Source organism: Saccostrea cucullata, unplaced genomic scaffold, assembly GCF_032062105.1.
Source record: "Saccostrea cucullata isolate Sc308-1 unplaced genomic scaffold, CSIRO_AGI_Scuc_v1 ctg2581, whole genome shotgun sequence".
Taxonomy (NCBI): Eukaryota; Metazoa; Mollusca; class Bivalvia; order Ostreida; family Ostreidae; genus Saccostrea; species Saccostrea cuccullata.
The window spans coordinates 53389-74071 of record NW_026930184.1 but is presented as its reverse complement, the minus strand read 5'-3'; the positions used below and the strand labels follow the sequence as shown (position 1 = coordinate 74071).

General features: G+C 32.0%; 3 protein-coding genes across 3 annotated transcripts; 2 read left to right on the top strand and 1 right to left on the bottom strand.

Annotated features, from left to right (window-relative positions):
- Nucleotides 1-1124: 1124 nt before the first annotated feature.
- On the bottom strand, nt 1125-3878 carry LOC134283183 (uncharacterized). The gene is made up of 3 exons (XM_062765637.1): nt 3604-3878; nt 2795-2878; nt 1125-1675 (listed from the first exon to the last, which is right to left on the bottom strand). Exons 1-3 carry the CDS (start codon nt 3869-3871, stop codon nt 1182-1184), a joined length of 846 nt encoding a protein of 281 aa, XP_062621621.1. The 5' UTR covers nt 3872-3878; the 3' UTR covers nt 1125-1181.
- A 4929-nt stretch (nt 3879-8807) lies between these two features.
- Nucleotides 8808-10309, top strand: LOC134283188 (uncharacterized). Its single transcript, XM_062765641.1, has 3 exons — nt 8808-8927; nt 9680-9981; nt 10169-10309. Exons 1-3 carry the CDS (start codon nt 8891-8893, stop codon nt 10307-10309), a joined length of 480 nt encoding a protein of 159 aa, XP_062621625.1. The 5' UTR covers nt 8808-8890.
- A 5714-nt stretch (nt 10310-16023) lies between these two features.
- LOC134283182 (uncharacterized) lies at nt 16024-20326 on the top strand. Its single transcript, XM_062765636.1, has 6 exons — nt 16024-16136; nt 16219-16395; nt 17977-18224; nt 18318-18493; nt 18699-18802; nt 20025-20326. Exons 2-6 carry the CDS (start codon nt 16366-16368, stop codon nt 20298-20300), a joined length of 834 nt encoding a protein of 277 aa, XP_062621620.1. The 5' UTR covers nt 16024-16136; nt 16219-16365; the 3' UTR covers nt 20301-20326.
- The last annotated feature ends 357 nt before the right edge of the window (nt 20327-20683 follow it).

Genomic DNA, 20683 nt, shown 5'->3' with positions numbered 1-20683 from the left:
TGCATACATGTAGCACTAAGTCTAGGTAAAAGTGTTCAATGAGCATAAAACTTTTTCACCACATTTAATGTGCACTAAATTAAATGTCAGTGACAACACCATACTTACATATGTATGCCCTAGTCACTGATAGATATACCAAATTGGATTTCAACGATTTAATTATGATTTAATCCTTTAAATTTTCATAAGTAAAGTTATCAAATCTGTTAATATATAGGTACTACATAGTATTTGAAAAATGTCGGAAATGAAAACAAAAAATGTAGGAAATGAAAACTAAAAAATGTCGGAAATGAAAAATTGATAATTATCAAAAATTCCGGAAATGAATTGCAGCCTCCGTAAATGTCCGAGCATACTTTGCTCATCCTAACCCAAGTTTTGTTTTTGTTGTATTTTTATCTATATAATATCCTTTGTTGTAGAGTCATTTAATTAAATAACCCGTTAACTACATTATTTATAATTATTTTTTTTATTAAAGCATTGTAACAAAAAAGGGAGAAAACTCTAAACCGTTTCATAACAATAAACCGTTGAATAACAAAGCCATAATTGATCATTGTTATATGGAAGAATCCTCAGGTAGTGTAGATTCTAGTTTGTTCAAATCATGACCCCCGGTGGTAGGGCGGGGCCACAATGGACAAACAAAGTTTTACATAGAAATATATAGGAAAATTCTTTCAAAATCTCAAGAATAGCAAAAAACCAGAATTGATCCCATTTATTTGGAAGCATCCTCAGGTAGTGTTTCTATAGAGACCAACACCTCCGACTCTCTGACCTTGGCCCTGGAATTTGACCTACCTTTCCAAAATTTACCCTTGGTCCTTTTGAACAGGTGGTGCTGGGCTTTAATATTTCACAACTGTATTTCTTGTGTGAAGACTTTATACTTTGTGAGCCAAAATAAATAATTTGCATCAAAGAAAAGCGTAATATTTCTATCTTGCACAAACACATCTTTATTTTATTATTTTGTTTATTGAAATAAGTATCTTTTGCTCAATATGTACATGATATTAATAAAGATCAATTGCCATGAGGTATTGTATTTATGAAACCAACAATGAAAAAAATATATTTAAAAATGAAAAGAATAATATCAAAGTTTGAATTATACATCAAAGCAAACTGGATCCGTTATCAGAAACTTTACGGATTGAGTTTCCTCCTTACTTTGTGCATATAGCACAGGTAATTTCTCTTCCATGTACGTATGGCGGACATTGAAGCGAATGCCCACAATGTGCTTCTACCGGGTAGAAGTATTGACCTCCCTTCGAAACAGGACCCGTCTTGGACTTCTCTGGTTGTTCATCAACGCATGCGTACTCCGTCGCTGACGCATGGGTGAATTTGTCAGCCATGAGATAGCCAGCGTACTCCAGATGCCAGTCTTTGTAACATTTATTCCTGCCTGGAATTCTTAAAACTGAGCTTCGCTTGGTGCTCCGACAAACAGCGCATGGGACGCCATGTCCTCGTAGTTTGCTGTCAAATGGAGTCCCACTAATGTTTATACTATTACCGGCATACTCTACACCATGTAAATTCTGATTGTCGTTCTTCATGACGTCATTATACTTGCCCCATAAAGGATCGTAAGGCAAACAGATGTAGTTGACCGACCCACCTGTATGTGTTTCATAACTACTCCCTGTAAAACCTACATGTAACAAAAAAGTTTACGCATTAAATTTATTAATAATCATTGCCTAAATTTCAACTCCCTTATGATCAATGAATACAAAATTTATTAATTTAGTTTTTAAAATACTAATCTAATCTTGATATCATAGACATCTGTTTCTTCTATATTAGTCATTAGAAAAATTACTTCGTTAAAAACCTTTCTGATTGTACGCTCTTACAAAGATACTGGAGTACCTCATTCATCTAATCTTTGGAGACCAAGTGTTCCGATGAGCACTAATTGTGCTCCTTCATTCATTTATCTGACATGTTTTTGTACGCATATGATGCAGAATTAATTTTTAAAAACTCCAACATTAGAAGAGAAAGACACTTGCTGTAGCCTTCAATTCGATATTTAGACATATGAACGATATTTTATCAGTTAATAATTATTTTATTCTATTGTCGGCTTAATATCCAAGTGATATTGACAGAGTCTGCCATAATTGTTTCATATTAGGATGTTTTGCTGAATACACTGTATACAGGGTTATTTTTGCCCTTTCAAACTTAGAAAATATTTTGCCCCGCGTTTAAAATTCGCCCAATAGCAATTCTTTTTAAGAAATCATTATACAGTTATTGACTGGGTATTAGGGCAAAATATGATTTGTTGGACCTGAAGGTGAAAATGTTGCCCGAGGCCGCAGGCCAAGGGCAACATTTCACCTTCAGGTCCAACAAATCATATATTGCCCGAATCCCAGTCTATAACTGTTTTGTTATACCCTTCAGTGCTCACTGAAGATTTAATCAATACACACTACATTAATTATCAACTACTTTTATGGAAATTATAGCTTAATAAATCAGTAAATATAAGGGTATAACAAGCCGTGTTTCTTACATTCGCCCCGTTTTATTTTCGCCATCCCGAGAGTAGGGTGAATGGGGCGAATATAAAACGGGGGCGAAAATTCCCCCTGTACACAGAATACGATAAGGGTCAACTAATGATTAAATTGTATGACAACTATATAATTCATCTTTTTCATCGACAACATTCTTTTTTTTTTGTGAAATAAGTTGAATTTCTTTTCTTTATATCATTTCATTGATGTGAAAAAATTTTGAAAATGTTTCGCAATACCTTTATAAACAAGTTCCGTATCGTTCTGTGGACATTCATATCTTCCCCAACGTGTATAAACTGCACCAGCACTTTTTGTTTCAGCTGTAAGTAAAACAGAATTAATAATTGGAAATTTATACAACCAATACCTTTGATGAGATAATTTACTTTAATAGGTTCACAAGCATAGAAATAAATTTATATATACATGTATATAGTTTGAAGTTTTTTCTTAGATTTGTAACGTTTCTTTGGTATTTAATTAATAGGGTTATATATTCATTATCTTAAAGCGTATACGTTATTTCTAAAACTACAGACATAAATAACATGTTCTCTTTATCTCCGCTAAAATCAGACAATTATAAAATGTTTTTTTTATTTATATAACTATAGCAAAACATTTCATTTCAAATCAGATACAGAAAAACTGGTTAAAGTTCTTGATGTAATCCATCTATATTTTAAGTTCCATTATTATGGATGAAAGGATATTTTGAGAAAATTCAATTGATGCAAAATAACAAAAGATAAAAACAAAATAAATAAAACATGATTAACTTACTAATCGAAAATTGCATTGAAAAAAATACATAAAATCCAACTTTTGAAAAAAAAAAAAATAGCTTGACATAGGAACTGTTGAATGTTACACTAGTAAATGACTGTTCTTTACTCGTCGACTGACAAACTCATATTTTTTTTAATAATGTGAATCTTAATTTCATCATCGATTTAACAATTTCGTTCATTTTCGGGTTATAGTAGTAGCGCATAAATATAAACTTCGGTGTATCTAGAATCAAAAATGATATGTTCATACTTACATGAAATATTTTTCAAACTAGCTTTTAAGGATCCAATTTCTTTTGCTTGGCTCTCCACGACTGTTTTCAAATCCCTAAGTTGTTGTTGATAATCCAGACTGTCCTGTAACTCTTTTTGGGCTTCCAGTATTTGATGTAATGCATACTTAGTGGATGCCGAAAACTTATTTAATTTTCTAATTAGTAATGACATATCTGTTCCTTTACAAAAGCAAGGGACTAGGAAGAGAAACACTGCTATAATTGCGTGAATTAAAACAAGCCTCATGATACCAAAAGAAGAATGAAATGAGCTTAAGCTTGTTTGTTTATTTTCAAATATATATAGTTAAAACGAGTGAAACATGTGTTGCAGTAAAATGCCTCTTCGTGAGATTTCTCACTTATTGATATTTTACAACTGTAACAGGTTTGTGATATCTGATAACCTTAATTAAGGTCTTCCGCTCAAAGGACTTCCGCTCGAAGGTCTTCCGCTGAGCGGAAGACCTACTGGTTCTGATGGTTGATTATTCTCTATATTATTTTTCTTCCATAGACGCCAACTTTGTTACCTCATATCCTGCTCATTTCTGAATGTATTTTGCTCAAATTTTCAGAATTTTCAGACGTTACATAACTCTATCAGAATAATTTCATACATTTCAAAATGCACTTCTCCTTTGGAGTTATTTCCCTTTAAATGAAAATCTGGGGTTTTTCGTTTTCAGACAACGGCTTTGAGACTGCACAAGTTGGAGCAGAAATACTACTGATTTTGAATAATTGATGCATTGAAGTTGTGCACATCGGTTTTTTTTTTATTTCTGCGTTCAAAACGGCGCCAGACAGGGGTAAAAATAATTGAATGTCTAAAAGGGAGAACATTTACACATATTTCCCTATATTTCTTTTAAACTAAAATATTTTTTAAAGACTTGTATAAATTTTAAGATCTTTGATTTGACAACACTAAAAGGGGCCGGCTCAAAAAATATGGGATCTGGGACCCTTTAAAGTTTTCGAATTACACCTCAAAAACGGTAAATATTTCGAAAAAGCTGTCATAGTTAAACTTGCTCTTACATATCTTATTGATCTCATGAAAACGCCATTTTGTACGAGTCTCAAAAAATTGTGTTATTGTAATAGTGATAGTTTTATACTATTTTAAATATTATCATATTCAAATGTATAATTTAATAATTATACATTTATGAATTAGTCACAACTGATTTTAAACTCTAAAGTGCATTAAATCTGTGTGTCAATCAATATTGACCAAAACAAATAATTTAAACTTAAAGATTGAAACCTTTCACTTAAATAATTAATCAAATAAAATACTTTTAAATAACTAAATAAAACAACCTAAATGAAATAAAATAAACAATCAGCTAAAACTTTAGATCCACTCCTTTTCTATTTCTACCCCTGTAATAAGCTACCTGAGTAGAATTCAATTTCCTTAAATCCTATTGGTCAAGACTTTTACCTCCAAATTCTGGACAATAGACAAAGACACTTTTTCAGCGACTATGCATGAGTTTACATGCTATTGCAAATGATCTTTAATTTATGAAATTTGACTGACTGTTTCAAAGAAACTGTTAGTAATCATATAATTTACTTTTTGAAATACATACGGTAACTTAAAATCAAATACTTTCATATTCATAATTTCTGAAATTGATAAACTGAAAGAGAGATTTTTGGAGTGAGAGATAAAATTATTTTGCAGAGTCCAGAATTATTTATTTATTGCTTATACTGATATACTCTGCTGCAACTTATTTAAAGAAGCTAGGAGTCAAGCTTTGTTCCACAAATAGGTACTAATTTATATATTTTTGCAATACAGATTTACTATTTTATTCTGAGAATTGTAAATGTGATATTTAATAATAATTTCCATTTATTATATTGTCAACATAAAGAATCTATTTTCTATATGAATGTTTAATATCAGCTTTACATGTATTTCATGGTATTTTATAAAAGTCTGATTCAAGGGGAATAACTTGTGAATTCCTCAAATGCTATGTACATGTATTGATGTTTTATGATTTGTTATAATGTGAAATACTATTGATATATCCTGATTAAATATGTATTGTATTTCCAGGGCTATGGTCATGATGATTTGCTTGTATTAGATGACTCCATAATAAACCAATATATAAACGAACCCGCAGGTGTTATTATTCATCTACAACCCCTGTTACATTATAAATGATCATGAGCAGAAAGCTTTAGCCATATCAAGGTAAGTGATTTCATTCGGCTTATGAAGAAGAATTCTTTATGCCTATAACTGAAAATAAAATTGATAAAAATAATATACCTCACTTAACTGAATTTTAATGTTTTAGCTTATTCTATAGCTGCATGGATCCCTTACAAATTATTCAGAGACAATTTTCTACTTACAATGTATATTTAATTCTTAAGCGAAAAACACATTTCTTGTTTTTAATATTAAATGTAGCACTATTCATTTAAAAATAAAACTTTCAAGGGTTAGATAATTCAGTCATTTAATTCATACATCTAAATTTTTTCTCGGAATTTTTATTTTAAACGGGAAACATTTATAAGGGATATATAAAGGTTACTGATTTTATAAATCTTAAACATTAAACTTTTTCTTTATATATAACCAATTTATTTCTCAATCATGTGCAACTGAATGTTTAAATATGAGGATTCGTCGCATGTCTTAAAAATTTTGCAATTTACTCTTACCAGTTAAAGCGCAAGATATCCCATTTCCATTGAACAATGTAAAAAAAGAAGAAAAGAAAAAACAAAATAAAACATCAATTTTTGATTACTTCTAAACATTCATACATATTTTTACATTACAACTTTAATGCTGAGAAACCACTAGGTATTGTTGATAATTATGTAACTACAATACGAAGTTAATGTGTGATCTTCAAACGCAACATCTGTGTCGCAATGTGTTCATAACACACCCTGTTTACGAAAATAGATGAAAAAGTTTCAAAAAATATTTCCAAATTTGAAAGGAATTACATGTCATTTGATTTGTATGTATACGTAAGTAAATATCTATAATATTGTGACGGATTTTTTTTATAATACATGTTCATGTTATCCATTAGTTTTAGTACAATATTATATCGGTAACAGCTTAGGTGCCTTTAAGTTTATTTGGATATTATCCAGAACTGTTAGTAATGGGGGTTTTTTGTTGTTACACGAAATCCATGTACGACGCTTCACCTGTGAATCAATATTATGAACTTTGTCTGGTGTCACAGAAGAATTTCCCATTTAAATTAAGTTATTATTTTGGTAGATCCTTTAAAGATAATATTTAGTAACAAATTTGAAATTAAGGCTGCAATTGCATTTTGGAACTAAGTTGGGATTAAGGATACCATCCAAACCTTCAGTACTTATTGATAACACATGCTGGACTACATGTTTATGTAAATTAAATAATGAATCAGAAAGCGTAGCTTGTGAGACATGCTTCATCAAGATTTTAATTTCCCTTTAGCATAATATGATTAATGGTAATTTCCATCTGATAGATACATGTATCTGCACCACGTATAAATGCATGCAATTACGTTTTTTTCTTTGTAAGAAGAATCTCTGACTAAAAATATGTAATTGAACATAAGAAATGAAAATATTTAATTTTCCCCCTACTTTTCCCCTTCTTTAATAACGTTTTCTTCTGTTTTTCTCCCTCCCTAAAAATTAAACTCCTTTCTACCGGCTTGGGCAAAAACATGACTTTCACAATGGTAGTACCTTGATAATAATGTGTTCTAAGTCTATGATTCGGTGCTGGAAGTATGGCGTTTCGAACAAATTAAGAAGGAAAGAAAAATACTATTTTAATTTTTTTTCCATTTTCAATGCGAATACATTCTATTTCCACTATGGAAGAATTTTACTTCTTAGTGCCCTCAAAAGTTGCAATAAACTCCTTATTTCGCGACTCTTAGAGCAGACGTTCTAAACATTGACCCAAGAGGGCGTCATTAAAAAGACTGAACATTTTTCCTATGAAAATACACACACTTAAAAGGACAAAATGATCATTTTTCTATTACTTAAAAAAAATCTTTAAGGCCACAAAGGATTTAAGATGTTTTAGATTAATAGTCAGAAAGTATACTCGTATACGAGTATGTGAACTTGTAAAGTCGGTTACATAACGGACTTGCTTAAAACCAGTTGCAGAGTGTGTCATGGCTTGACGGAAAGTCATTTTTTCAAGTTCAAGTTCACTATCAGAATAACTGTACATTTCTTTTCTGTCTGTCTTCTTCTGAAACATTGCAAAATGATACCCCTTAGAAAATTGCTGACAACTTTAGAAATAGCATGGCCTTGACTCAAGGTCACCTTGTCCTCTTTACTGATCCCGCGGAATACCTACTCGTTGCTTTGTAAGGAGCTCCGCTCTAGTTTAAATGATAAATTTGTTGATATAAAGTTATCGTGTAGTAGTTTGGATCATGTTTAAGTGATTTGTAAAAAGATTTATAAGGGATCATATTTTTAAAATTGGAAAAAGACAATTCAGTTTTCAATTAGAACACATTCTGCTACAACGGAGATCATATCACACTAATATGTTGAGTTTTTTTTCTACATTTTGCTCGTACTCTAGATGTACTTTTAGTAAAAATGATACCCCTTACTCCAGCTGACAGATCTACCTCGTGAAAATAGCGTCAAGATTGTTTTTGAATTAGTTGTTGAATTGTGATATGTACGTGTATTTCAATGGAGTTAAAATTCATAGCAAACCTTAGTTACGTTCTTTGTCCCTTGTGCAAAAACAACAGTCATACAATTCAAATTAAAGTCTGACAATAAAGAGATCTCACAATTCAACGATTTACTTTTTAGTCATTATTTTTTAATACATCATTCCATTAAATTTTTTACTTTTTATATTTCTAAGCAGGCGCAAAATAAATCAATGATTCCTTATTATGAAGTGATGATAAGAGAGTCGATGATATTGTTAATTGTAGAAGAACCTTAACAACAAAAATATCCAAATCTGGCGTAATAATTAAACAATACAAATCTCTCATTTCCCGTTTGATTGCCTTAAGTAAATATTTTTCTTTCAATTTATCGTGGACTGCTGGCTGCAAATAACTTGAAGAAATGTTATGTCATATCTAATATTTTGGCATTTATCTTCAATCGATAATATGTATCAGTTGCCTAAATCCATTACAAGAAAACAAACCTACCTTATTTTTTGATTGCTTGTATAATGACGCATTAAACTTTATTGGAAAAAGATATGGCTTTGTTGAGTGTTTGGAAGTTAAGTTTCGAAGGTAAATAATTATTAATTGTTTGTTTGCATTTATTTGAAAATTATCTCATTATTCAAATGTTAAACAATAATTGCTCTGAAAATATGCAGCAATTCTTCATTAAATTTATAATTTATACTTATATGTTTATTACAAAATTAAAATATATATATATAATCAAAGAGGACATAAGTGACTTTTAAAATTAGAATGAAAAAGCTGAAGGTAACAAACTGTAATCGATTAAATTAAACTACATTCTAAAGTAAGCTGAATTCATTTTGTTTTTCATACAATTTGGCTTGTGTGGGTAAAACATTTTGTAAATTACATCTAAAGAGATTATCTATATATCTGGCCTCCTCGAGCTGAAGACCAAAGCAAAGTGTTGTTTTCTTCGTTTATAGAAAGTTGGCTAAAAAGAGCTAAGTATAATGCAGCGACAGTTTTAAACATTCTGTTGACAGATTTTTCTTGAACGATTATCTAGAACTTTAAAATATTTTTTCTGCAGGTGTGATTTTTAAGTAATTTTGTTGATGACCAATCACAACAGGTCCCTGTTTGCTCTGCTCCTATTTTGGTATTGTTTTATGGGGTTTTGAGCTTGAATACTGTTTGTTATCTTCATATATTTCATAGTGAAACTTGTTTTTTTTAAAGTGAAGAAACAGTTGCTTATACTATCGTTAACCATTCTTTAAATGAACCTTTTCATTTACAAAGATTCTAACTTGAAAATATTTATTACATTCATTCTGAATCCTTTGCAGCTTTTCTTCTAGTTCTATTCTCCAGAGTCTGTCTGTTTGTCCCATCTGATCCTGGTCAGTGTTATAGCTGGGATATCTTCCAACATGGCCATTTGCTAGGAAATAAATTGCGTATGATAGAAAATATAGGACCATTCACATGCATCAGGGAGTGTCTTTTAAGAAAAAGTTGTAAGTCCATAGACTATCTACAATACTATAAAGCTTGTGAAATCAATTTTGACAACACATCTAAGGATAATCCTCTAGAACAGAAACTTCTTCCATGGCGGCATCTTGAAAAAAGTGATATGTATAAATTGGTAAGTGACTTTTGTTAAATTTTGTCCTTTTTCGAATTTTCCCATTTTTTCCTTGGTACGGAAATTGATTGTTGTATTGATTTAATGACATTTGATCTTGTACAGGTTCGTTATCTCTCTATGTTTCATGTACTTAGTGGTTCTCTGAAATGATGAAAAATAAGATGTGAGAGTTCTTTGTTTATAGTTAGATGTATCTCCTTGTAATGATACAGTGTGTGGAGTCAATGAGAGATGCGAAGTCCTGGCAAACGATTCAGTTAGCTGCAGCATAACAGGTAATCCCATCACACAATCTGGTTTGAAAAAGAGATCAAAATATTACTAAACATTTTTCCGGAAAAAAATAAGTTAAAGCGAATTTTTGAAAATCAAATTTTTTAAAATTATAAAATTAATTAAAATTATTTTTATGATTTCAAATATTGAATTTGCAGAATGTGGTCCACAGCTGGTTGGAAAGGAATTTCATTTGAAAAACAAGTCGAAAAGCGTCATGATGATAGGGAGTCGAATCCAGTACAACTGCACTAGCAATGCTGCTCTTAAAATCGTACGTTATTGTCAGCCAACGGGATTATGGAAAGACTTAGAAGACTCGCCTAATGCATGCAGTAAGTATTCTTCCACGCTTACATTATTATACTCAGTATTGTTATATACATGTATACAATGTTGATGCTCAATTATAGAAATGATTTTTTTTCCTTCTAGGTGATCAGTCAGCTTTTCCAAATCTACTGGATTGGTGAAAGGATTCACTGAAAGCAATAATTTGATGGGATGACAGCTGACATTAAATTTCAGGGTGTTTGTTAAAATACGACGGCACTTCAAAATATTTACATCCACTGAATACTTTCTTCTTTATTTCTTAAGAAAACCCATTGCGTTCATCACTGCATGAACTACATTAGGCATATCACCTGTACAGATTTCTTGATCAGTGACTGTTCCATCAATGAAACATACAAAGACGTTCGCATCATTAACATAATAATTAATATTTTTAATCCTACTTAAAATGATAATTTAAACAGATATAAATATAAACAATAAAATGTCTTTCTTTCTTTGTTATTACTGGAATGAACGGTCGCAGCTATTGCAGAAAAATTTACATAATCCGCTTACGCGGGTTATGTATTTTTTCTGCAACAGCTGCTTCCGTTCATTCCAGTAACAACAAACAAAGAAAGCATTTTTTTGTTTAAATAATGTCCTGAGCTCTGTGACATACAAAACAGAAATCCTGTGACACTAAGCCTGACTCTCTCTCATGATTGATTCTTTATTGAATTGAAATGAATTGAATTGATAACAATTTATATGGCCACTTTTAAGCTCACATGAGCCGAAGGCTCAAGTGAGCTTTTCTGATCACATTTTGTCCGTCGTCCGTCCGTCCGTCCGACCGCCTGTAAACTTTTCACATTTTCGACTTCTTCTTTAGAACCAATGGGCCAATTTTAATCAATCTTGGTACAAAACTTGTTGGGTAAAGGGGAGTTTAAATTCTTAAACTGAAGGGCCAGTCCCCCTTACAAGGGGAGATAATCATGAAATGGCATCATAAAAAAATCTTCTCAAGAACCACTGGGCCAGGAAAGCTGAAACTTAAGTGGAAGCATTCTTGGGTAGTGTAAATATTTAAGGAATGAAGCTAATTTCAACTTATGTTATCCGATATAACATAACTTGGGGCAGTTTACGCTTTATAAACCGCGAAGCGGTTTATAAAAAAGCGTAAACTGCCCCAAGTTTTGTTATATCGGATAACATAAGTTGAAATTAGCTTCATTCCTTATAATTTAATTCCAATGTAGACAATGAGACAATATTTCCACCGGAAAAAGACTTCAAATTGAGCATTATTTTAAAAGTAACGTCAAGCGGAGTAATACGTTTTTGACGGAACTCATTGTGACGTAGGCAAGTTATGTTATCCAAAATATTATATGTTCCTCTGAATGATTCAGCCAATGAAACTGCTTGATTCAAGTGAAATTAAATTATTTAATTTTTAAAATCGTGACCCCAGAGGGTAGAACGGGGCCGCAATATGGAAACCAAGTTTTACATAGGTATATATAGAACAAATCTTTAAAAATCTTCTCAAGAACCACTGGGACAGGAAAGCTGAAACTTATGTCGAAGCATCCTTGATTAGTGTAGATGTTAAATTGTTAAAATCATGACCCCAGGGGGTAGGGAGGGGCCACAATAGGGAATTCTATTTTTAGATAGGAATACTAGTATATAGAACAAATTTTTAAAAATCTTCTCAAAAAAACCACAGGGCCAGGAAATCTGAAACTTATGTGGAAGCTTCCTTGGGTAGTGTAGATATTAAATTTTTAGATCATGACCCCGGGGATAAGACAGGGTCACAATAGTGAATTCCATTCCAAGTTTTACATGGAAATATATAGAACAAATCTTTAAAAATCTTCTCAAGAACCACAGGCCAGGAAAGCCGACACTTATGTGGAAGCTTCCTTGTGTAGCGTAGCAATTAAATTGTTAAAATCATGACCCCCTGGGGTAGAGCGGGACCATAATAGTAAATTTCAAGTTTTACATAGAAATATATAGAACAAATCTTTAAAAATCTTCTCAAGAACCACAGGGCCAGGAAAGTTACACTTGTGTGGAAGCTTACTTGGGTAGTGTAGCAATTAAATTGTTAAAATCATGACCCCTGGGGTTAGGGCGGGGCCATAATAGTGAATCCCAAGTTTTACATAGAAATGCATAAAACAAATGTTTAAAAATCTTCTTCTCAAGAACCACAGGGCCAGGAAAGCTGACACTTATGTGGAAGCTTCCTTGGGTAGTGTAGATATTAAATTGTTAAAATCATGACCCCGGGGAGTAGGGCGAGGCCACAATAGGGAATCCAAGTTTTACATGGATATATTTAGGAAAAATCTTTTATGATTCTTCTTCTCAAGAACCACAGGGCCAGGAAACTTATGTGAAAGCATCCTGGGGTAGTGCAGACTTAAAATTTTTAAAATCATAAAAGGGAAGGGGGTAGGGGCACGATAGATATAGCAAGAGGGGAAATCTGGTAAAGAACTGCATCACCCAAGTTACTCACGTGAGCGATGTTGCTCGTGGGCCTCTTGTTGCCACATAGTTTCACTGTGAGAAGCTGCAAAACAATGGCTATTCGAGACACTGTATTATAAATAAATGGTAAAGATTCAGTAAACTAGAGTGAAGTTACATGCTTCATGAAAGCTGCTGTTAAACTCGTTTGGAATCCCAAAGAAATATTTACTGAAATATGATAAATCTACATCACCAAATCTTTGTTTTATTGACACATGAGCAGGAGGATTTCAATTGATAAAATTGGCATGAAAAATGGATACCGTCCTTGGCGACAAAGACTTACAACAACCAATGTACTGTTTGCCAAGCTTCAACAAATATTACTGATGATGTTTGACTGCCTTTAAGAATTGATAATCATTTTGGGGATAGTTTACACAATTTAAAAGAATAGCTTAGTACTTAACGGTCACCCTATATTTTGAAAAAATGAGTGAAAAGGTAGCGCGTAAGAATGTCTAACCAATTATTTTTAAAAATAATCCGTGTTCGTCGTCTGAAATTCAATTCGAAAATTTAGAGTTAATCTTTTGTCACACCAAACATATTCGCCAGATTATTCACCCTTTGATTTGTTTCACTTTCAAACGAAAAAAAACACCTTTCAGAAGGAAAAAAAAACAAGTCCAGGAAACCATAGGATCTGCCATATTCCAGTATACGAAGGGTCATACTCAGAAAAGGTGTTCTAAAAACAATCAGAAATTCGATAAAAATGTTTAAGACGTAAGTTTTAATGAAAAGAGAATATTTAAGTAAAATCATTAATACTAGATCATTGAAAAACTTCTTTTTTTCTTTCCGAGCACTGAGGACATTATTTATTAAACAACACTCGTAATAAAAAATAAACTAATTAATGGTACCTTGAGCAGTCTATCCAATGACTTTCAATAAGAATTAAAGAATTGCTAACCTTCAAGAATATTTTTTTCCAAACCAACTCAATAGTATCAATAGTCATCGTATATCAAAAGACGTTTTAATGATTTATGACTTAAAAATAGCGAACTAAGGTTTTCAATGTAACTTGAACAAATTAAACAAACTTTATTAATACTTGGATATATCTTACCTGTAAAACTGCACATGTATACTTTTGCTTATATGGATAATGTTTCTTAATTTTGATATATAGTCATCATTAAAAATGATTCATGACTAAATCCCTCCTTATGTAGTTTTCTTTAAATAGATAGGAGACATTTTTCAAAGATAGACAGCCATTCAGTTGCATGTAGTAAAAGGTAAAACTTATAACAAACACTGATTTGAAAAAAATATAAATGATACAAATATGGAAAGAGCACAATTAACACGGACCCCAGAAAATTATAAAGGAAGAATCTATGGTTCCTAGGAGAAGAAAACCTGTGGACCGGTTACACCCACCGTGATTTGTGCATACTAAACAAGTATACGAAACTTTCCGTAGTAAAGTCAGTGGGAAAACAAAGACCTAACAAACAGTTCGAAAGAAACCCAAATAAGACCCAATGATGGGTTATATTTGCTAAAAAGGTCATTATAACGGTCATAAAATTCACGAAATGCTGACTTTGAACGACACTGTTAAAATCAGTGAATATCCTTCTCGCTTTACATGTATAATGCTCCTATGTACACGAATGAATGTTGGATTCTAGACAATCCAGAAGGAAAATTGTTCAAAGACAACAGACATGACAGAGTATTGATAAACAGAAATGTTTGGCTAGTTATATACAGTGACATTCAAATGTCCAGATACTTTATCTCAGCTTTATAAAATGATGAGAAATTTTAAATGGTTTATAAACTGAATAAACTGAGCATTACTGATTTTAAGATCACATTAAGTTATAACACTACAGTGTGCACACCCATTCTCAATATAAGGGCTCAAATAATGTCGCCTCATTTTCATTTAGAAGAAATACTGCTGATGTAATTTTTAAATCAACATTATAAATAGTCATATAACAATGAATAAGAATTCATATTATTATCGATCTGAAAAGGTATTTTAGGAGTTCCAAATTCAAATATAGTAGCCTATTTGAAATGTACGTTACTGTCGCCGAGGCAAATATTATGCTTAATCGCCTCTGTGTAATATGCAGTTTTGATTCTCAAGTAAAATTTTTTTTTATAAAATAAACCTTGTATCATATATATTTCTTTTCACAACAATAAATACGTTTTCTTTGTGATAATAAATAATTTTTATTGTGCAATGTCCCTGTCGCTTACTTCTATTTCGACCACATTACAAGCAAACACAAAGATTATACAGCTGATTGTTTTGTTCTCCTTTATTTATTGATGGGCTAAATTTGAAATTTCAAAGGATTAATTACTCCTACATTGATAATGTAACATGAAATTGAACAATTTGAGCAACTTTTATAAATATGTTTACGGAATGAAAGACATACTAAATCGTAGAGATAAGAAAGAAATGTGCGTTACCTATATTCTTCCATTAAGAATATATATTAAGTAGAAAATATGAGACGACTCTGAATAAGCAACCCCTTGTATCTTGTAAACTGGCAAAGACGTTTTGCTCAACGCAATTAAAAATTATTTTTTACATGAAAGTGATCATTTGAAATGTACTTTACTGAAATGTACGTTACCATGAAATTCGAATTAAGTGAATCTCGCACGAATTTTCATGCATTCTCATACTTTCACACACTCGGATGTGTACAAAAAGGAAAGTTTGAAAGGTTGTAGGTCGTCTAAATCCCGAAATTAATGAAAAGAAACGTTTCTGCAGAGGAAAAAAATATATTAAGGTCAATTATATGTGCGCGTAATGAACAAGACTCCTTAAATCTCTTCATAAATGGTTTATAAGCTGAATAAACTGAGCATTACTGATTTTAAGATCATACTAAGTTATAACACTGCAGTGTGCAGCGTAATGAACGAAACTCCTTAGATCTCTTCTATCTATCCAGCAGCACATGTTTTCAAAACGCAAAGCGAACTATCTACCGAAACTCTTACATAAGGCAGTTTTGAGTGATCGGTTATAAGGAGTTTTAGTTCCATAGAGAAGGATATGGAAATAACGAACAGTATTCAATCTCAACGTCCATTAAACAAATATACAAAATAAGAGCAGAGCAAACACGGAGAATCAAGCTGTAAAAAGAGTGGAAAGATCTCAAGAGAAATTTTTGGACAATGGGTTCTTGGTTTCTTCAGCTGTTTTTTATCACCTGAATATTACCTCAATGGACCGAAGGGAGTCATTTCCGTGGAGGTATTTTTATGTGGAAACCCACACAAAACGAAAACGAGGTGAGTTAAGTTGACAGGTATATGCATATACTGTCAGACACTTTATTTACTGTAAGTATTTTATTTCAAGTGAAGATAAATGACAAGATAGAATTACAAGATATGTGCAAAAGTATCTTGTTTGAACTACAAATTCAGCAATGAATACACGTGCACGAAAAAGCACACCAAAATAAGAAAAAATGACGAGGAATATAGTATGTTGTCCTCTTGTTGAAAATACCGTAAACGTATTACATTTGGCTGTTTATTCCTTTTAGCTTCTTTCTAAATCAAGTACATCGCTAAATGCTTTTTATACAGAGGTTTATGTCACGCAAATTCGACGTCTCTTTATCAGTGAAATATTCTGGAGAGGGACGTTAAACAGTATACAATCAATCAATCACGCAAATTCAAAAAGCGCTAAATCAAATCTATGCCAACTTGTAGAAAATTCAATTTACGCTAAATATCGTACACGCCAAATGTAATAAATTTACAGTACTTGAACATTGCGAACAAACAGTCATAAATATCAATTATGTTTGCATGCGACATGGAATAACAGTTTACCAAACCTATAGTAAACTATTGAGTCATACCATGCAGGCGGCAGCAGCTGCTCTGCATAATGAACTATGCGCACAAAAGTGCAGAAAATTTTCTGTTACAATGGAGCATTTTGGGAAGTGTATAGACAGAAATATGTCAGTACATACTGCCGATCTTGAATATACTTTACATACACATTTATAAGCTGTACAACAAGTAAATTAGATGTGGATACTAACAAAAATTCACGGAACTTTTGGTACATTTTAAATAAAAACTTTTAACAAAATCAACAGCATACAACTATTCCTCCACAAAAAATTTAAGTTCAGATTTTTTTTAAATCATTGACAGCTGCTTTTTCAAAAAAAGGAACTCGTAAATTTACTCACCTTGTCAATGATTATTTATCAGTAGGATTCACTTGTTTTTGCTTGTATATGAAAAAGTCTAGAGAAATTACAGAGATGAGGAAAAGAAAGAAATATATGAAGAAACATTCTGATTGTACACGCAGGTACTCTGAATTTGATATTGAAAAGATGCTTGGGTTTTTGATTGACAATATATCTATGTGGTATTTGGAGACCACGTCTTCCAACATTCTATTGGAATTCCCTTCGGTTCCAATTGCGCCCAGTTTTTTGTATTCATATGAAGAAGAATTTGTTCAAAATCTTATTTGTGAAAAGCAGATAACTCTCGCTGTGACCTTCAACTCGACATATAGATATATCGATGACGTGTTGTCAATTAACAATGGATATTTCCATGCTTATGTCGATACAATACATCCACATGAGCTTGAAATAAAAGATATAACAGAGTGTAAGTCACCAGGTCCATACTTAGATATTGAGGAAGACCGAAATGGTACTCTACATGTTACAACCAAGCTTTCTGATTAACAGGATGAGTTTAACTTTTCAATCGTTAACTTCGCATACTTATGCAGCAATATACCTTCGTCGGCTGCATACGTGGTTAATTCAATATAATATAATAATTGCTAGCAAGGTAATGTTTCCAATACTTGCAATGTTTTAGGTGCTTGTTACATTCCGAATGGCATGGAGACGTTCTTATAGTGGTGTAACAATGTGTAATAAAACAACTATTGAAGATGGTGATGTCATTGCTGCCCTCGGTGATGTCATGTGCTTTGACTGCTCGAGTTTTTCTTCAAAGATTTCAGATGTCGGGATCGTTTGCACTGATTTCAGTGTCCAGGAAGACTGGACGCAAGGAGAACGCAGCTTTGTGCATACTCTCCAGGATAAGTCTGCTCAAATTGGGTGTGTAAAACCGTCCTTTTTCATTCAATCTAAATGCTGTTTTTTTAAAAACTTATGCAGAATAAATTTTCATATACACAAAAATTTTATCAGATTCACAGGAGGAGGTTGGATATCGCTTGTATCTGGGGGAGGCAGTTGGGAAATGCGAACAACTATTGACTTAAACCGGCGACGTGACACCGGAAAAATTAATTCATCCCCAGTCTCTGCAATGCCTCCGATTATACGTCTACAGCATGGATGTGAGCACAACATAACTATACCAGGTACTCTTGTTATATTTTTGTGGGAAAGTTGAGGATCACATTTAAAAAAAAAACTCTTCCTCATTTTTAGAGTGCATATTAAAATTTTTTATAACATTCGACATGTACATGTACATTAAATCTTACATATGAATATTGCCAAATAAAAAAAAGATTAATCAAAATACAAAAACTTCAAAAATCTTAATCTTTGAACAAATTTCAGTTTATGACAAAGATAATGACACAGTTCGATGTAGATGGGCAGAGTCCTCAAAGAGTGAATGTGGGGGAGTGTGTAGGTCTTTTCCAAATTCATTTCTCGACGAGGTAACAATATCAACTACTTCAATATAAATTCTGTAATAAAGTTTATAATTGTTTCGATCGCTTACAGCTTGTTCAAAACTGAAGATTGGCAAAAAGAGGGTTTTAATTTTACTGTGTTCGGAATTCATCATTTATCTGCGAAATTAAATCCATCGTAAATGCTATCGATCACTAATAAAAATGATTAAATGCTTAAACGAAATGTAAATTAATTTCTTGCTCCTTGATTTTTGAAAAATCGTAAAATTTTAGCACCGTGAAATTAAAACGACTTACTGTATTTGTCCAAGCATAAATGATTTGCAATTGAATATGGTACATGTATCAGAGAAGGATAAACTTTTTTCTGATTCAAAAGAATAGGTGTTACGTGTGTCAGAAATTCACATGTTGCGTGTCGGACGTACGATCTTTTTATCAATTTCTATATTAATTTACTACATGATAGATACTTCACTCTGTATGTGATGAGAATTTGTTTGTCCAAATGAAATAAAAAGAAACTGAATTAAGGGGGTACTATTTTAAAAAAGGAAACGATAAAGCTAATAGAATTACAAAAAGAATAGTCTGAAGCATTGCATTACTGCTGGAGAATAACTTATAGACGGTTATTTATTTCATTTTTGAGTGTATATACAAGCATAATACAACCATTTTAATGGTGAATATTCAAGGTTTTTTCCATGCTGCATTGCTTATCGAGAGGACACAATGTGGGATCTATTTTTTTTGTTATGGGATAAATCAAGGAAATTGTAAGAACAAATCTGCTTAATATAATTAATTTAATTTTTTGTAGCGAATAACTTTTCAATTTATGAACAAAGGTAAATTAGGATCAAGTGACGAAAAGATTCCAAAGTTAAACATAAGAAAACAGATCTTAGAGATCATCTTTTGAAAAATGGCGAAAAGATAATGTTCATGTCACGGGCGCAAAAAGGAGATTTAGGAAGGATCAATGTTTTCCTTATAAAGATGTTAGAAAGCGTATTTAAAATATTAGGTTAGGCTGAACTCACGATTGGGAGACCATTGTTTTCAGTAAGATATATAAATTACATACTGAAGAACAATTCATAAACAAATTACTTGTCAAAACGGAGAAGTAACTCATATTAATTTTGTGTCAAGGACTCATTCAGAATTTAACAAACTTTGACTATTTAAATGCCTCAATAAGATATTAATTATAGATAAACTTCGCATTTTATTTCAGAAACGATGCGAGATTTCATACACTGCCAAAAACGAAACTGGCTGGTACGCTGTTGCCATTCAAATTGAAGACTTCAGCCCCTTAAACACCACACATGCGCTTAGTAGTGTTTCCCTTCAATTTCTGGTGAACGTTTTCTCTTCTGATAAACCTTGTCAAGACAAACCAAAGTTTGTTATGCCAACACGTCTAGATGGTGCATGTGTCGGTATTCCAATCAATTCTACTTGGACAGAACAAATCATAGCTCGGAGCGGGGCAGACGGAGTAAAGTGAGATTACATCAAATACCTTTTACTCACTTGAAAACTTACAGTCATAATAAAAGTTTTTAAAAAAAATTGTTCCAGAACATCTTGCGCTTGCGATGCCAGATTTTTCATATTGTCTAACATTAATTGCAAAAACAACCATTTTAAATCTTCATTCATAAATCTAAATGGCCTCAATCTAACGACATTAAAAACAGTTGTTTATTATAAAATATGGTACTGTAAATTTTGTGAATTTACATGGAGTGTTCCATTAAGAACAGTTAGTTTGCATATTATTTGTAGAATAGCGATATTGAAATAAAATGTAAGGGCATTAAGAACAAAGGTTTATTTAGTGCTATTTCTTGGTTGATATCCTATTCACAATTGGTATGGTACAATCAT